Genomic DNA, 2939 nt, shown 5'->3' on the forward strand with positions numbered 1-2939 from the left:
AAGAGAATATTCCTCCTGGGTCACCAAACCAAATCCCCTTTACTCAGCTCAGGGCACCCATCTCCAGGTATCCCCAGCAAATACACGGGGCACTCTGACACCTCCATTTACACACCCCAGCAGAGCAGGGCTGACTCCTCTGGAGCCCATGGGCAGAGGCCCCTGCGCTGCACAGCACCCTGAGCAGAAACCAGAAGTGAGGAAACGGAGCTGAACAAGGTAAAGGAGAGAGGCGATGTGGGGGATGCTGTCAGAAGTGGACTGGGTTTTGCTCAGAGAAGCCTATTCTAACTTGTCAATGCCTTTTCCTCCTTGGACAGTGCCCTGAAGCAAGGCAGAGCAAATGTCCAACAGCAGCTCCCTCAACGAGTTCCTCCTCCTGGCATTCACAGGTACGCGGGAGCTGCAGCTCTTGCACTTCTCAGTCTTCCTGGGCATCTGCCTGGCTGCCCTCCTGGGCAACGGCCTCATCATCACAGCTGTAGCCTGTGACCACCGCCTCCACACCTCCATGTACTTCTTCCTCCTCAATCTCTCCCTCCTCGACCTTGGCTCCATCTCCACCACTGTCCCCAAATCCATGGGCAATTCCCTTTGGGACACCAGGGCCATTTCCTACTCAGGATGTGCTGCCCAAATATTTTTATTTTCCTTTTTCATGTCAGCTGAGTATTCTCTTCTCACTGTCATGGCCTATGACCGCTTTGTTGCCATCTGCAAACCCCTGCACTACGGGACCCTCATGGACAGCAGAGCTTGTGTCCAAATGGCAGCAGCTGCCTGGACCAGTGGTTTTCTCAATGCTCTCCTGCACACTGGGAACACATTTTCCATGCCACTCTGCCAAGGCAACACAGTGGAACAGTTCTTCTGTGAGATTCCACAGATAGTCAAGCTCTCCTGCTCAAACTCCTACCTCAGGGAAGTTGGGGTTACTGTGGTTAGTGTCTGTTTATTCTTTGGGTGTTTCGTTTTCATTGTGCTGTCCTACGTGCAGATCTTCACTGCTGTGCTGAGGATCCCTTCTGAGCAGGGCCGGCACAAAGCCTTTTCCATGTGCCTCCCTCACATGGCCGTGGTCTCCCTGTGTCTCAGCACTGGCATGTTTGCCTACCTGAAGCCCCCCTCCATCTCCTCCCCAGCTCTGAATCTGGTGGTGGCTGTTCTGTACTCGGTGGTGCCTCCAACAGTGAACCCCCTCATCTACAGCATGAGGAACAAGGAGCTCAAGGATGCCCTGAGGAAACTGATTCAACTGGTAGTAGTTCAGCAGAAATAACCTGCCCATCCTTCTTCACAAGGGCTTTCTAATTTCTCCCAAACAGCTCCTGTGCTTTGGGCATTCTCCCTGTGATAGTCATGTTTGTACACAGATGTCTGAATTCTTTCCAATTCTTCAGGAGCTCAAACCCTGTCTGTCTGACCCAGAGGTCTTCTGTGAACATGTCCATCATTCTGTCAGATGTGGTCTCTTTAATAAAAGAGAATTTCTTCAGTTCAGTGCCTGAAGGTTGGGCTCTTCTTCCAAAGCTGGCGTCACAAATGTGCTCAAAGACTTTCACCCTGAAAGACCTCGTTGCTTTTCCAGGGCACTCTTTGGACTCAAGGTGATGAGCTCAAGGGGTGATTTGTTAGGGAACAAAGGCTGGATTCACTTCTCACTTGTGGGTGCCCAGTGCTGCTGGAGATGGTGAGTGGTCATATGGTATCTCCCATATGACAGGACTGGAGACTGATGCCCGTCCTTCTCAAAAGGAGTATGGATCTCCCAGGAAAGCACAGGGCCTCTCCAAGGGCACTATGTGCCTCGGGGTGGGAAGTGAATGGAGCTTCTTAAAATCAGGTGGAGTCACCCAAAGGTGAAAGGACAAACCGAAGAATGTCCAGACTAGTGAGAGCTCTGCAATCCAACGAGAGGCAGTGAGGACCCTGCAGGCACAGGAAGGGAGTGTGGAGAGTGGTTCAGGTCACCTTCAATCCAAAACCAGGGGCTCTGTTTACTGACACATCTGAACACAGCCTAAGCCACTTGAAATGCCCTGTGATTGCGTAAAGCATCATCCATGACCACAGACCCCTTGGCAGGGGGTTGTCAGGTGCAATGATGCCCATGTGGCTGGGTCTGCTTCCCACCTTGACCACCATGGCCAGCGTGGAGTCACCCTGTGGCCCCATTGCCCCACAGCCACTTGCAGAGCAGCACCGCCAGCTCGGGCCCCGCAGGAAGCACAGGGGAGGGTCCAGGAATGGTCGGGCAGCCCAGCACCAATGCACAGACGCACTCACCTGGAGAAAGGCTCTCCAGAGAGCAGGGATGTGGCAGAGTGCCCTCCTCATATGTCCCTGTCCTGCTGGGAGGGTGGAAGGGGCACCAGGGAAATGGCCTGGAGTCAGGGAAGGACTTCTGCATGTGAGAGGAACGCGACAGCTTCTGTGCTGCAGAAACACCGGTCACGACCCCTCTCTGCAGCCCCCACTGCCCCCTGCCCCTGCCCTGCTGATCTGTTGCCAACTCCATGCTGCCCCATCTGGACCTGAGCCAGGACCTACCTGCTGATCACTGGACTGTGTCTGACCCTAGGCACCCTCGTCAGACCTCATGCTGACCTTGACCTGGGCATTAGTTTCCCGGCTTGACCTCACACCTGTCTCATCCCCACGAGCACGCCTGAGGATCTGGACTCTTGCTTGAAGCGAGCTGCCATCTCTGGGCCTGCCTCACTCACCTCATGTGGCTACTGTGGGATGGGGCCCTGGCTGGGGACGTCGCTGCCATGGCAGCCGTGGGACTGTGTTTGGCTCCCAGCTCCCAGCGGCAGCTGGCCCTTGCTGCGGCCTGCCGATGTCAAAGCTCGAGTGAGAAAATGGGCCTGTACCTCTCAAGGTCAGTCTCCTGCCAAGAAACTAGGCATGCCCAAGACGAGGTCTTGTCCAACTCT

At 54.7% G+C, this 2939-nt stretch overlaps 1 protein-coding gene across 1 annotated transcript; it reads left to right on the plus strand.

Annotated features, from left to right (window-relative positions):
- Nucleotides 1-511: 511 nt before the first annotated feature.
- On the plus strand, nucleotides 512-1186 carry LOC135330432 (olfactory receptor 14A16-like; the record flags this gene model as incomplete). Its single annotated transcript, XM_064524078.1, has 1 exon — nucleotides 512-1186. A coding segment is annotated over exon 1 (675 nt), but the record flags the coding sequence as incomplete, so codon positions are not given.
- Nucleotides 1187-2939: the final 1753 nt, after the last annotated feature.

Source organism: Dromaius novaehollandiae, chromosome 21 (assembly GCF_036370855.1).
Source record: "Dromaius novaehollandiae isolate bDroNov1 chromosome 21, bDroNov1.hap1, whole genome shotgun sequence".
Taxonomy (NCBI): Eukaryota; Metazoa; Chordata; class Aves; order Casuariiformes; family Dromaiidae; genus Dromaius; species Dromaius novaehollandiae.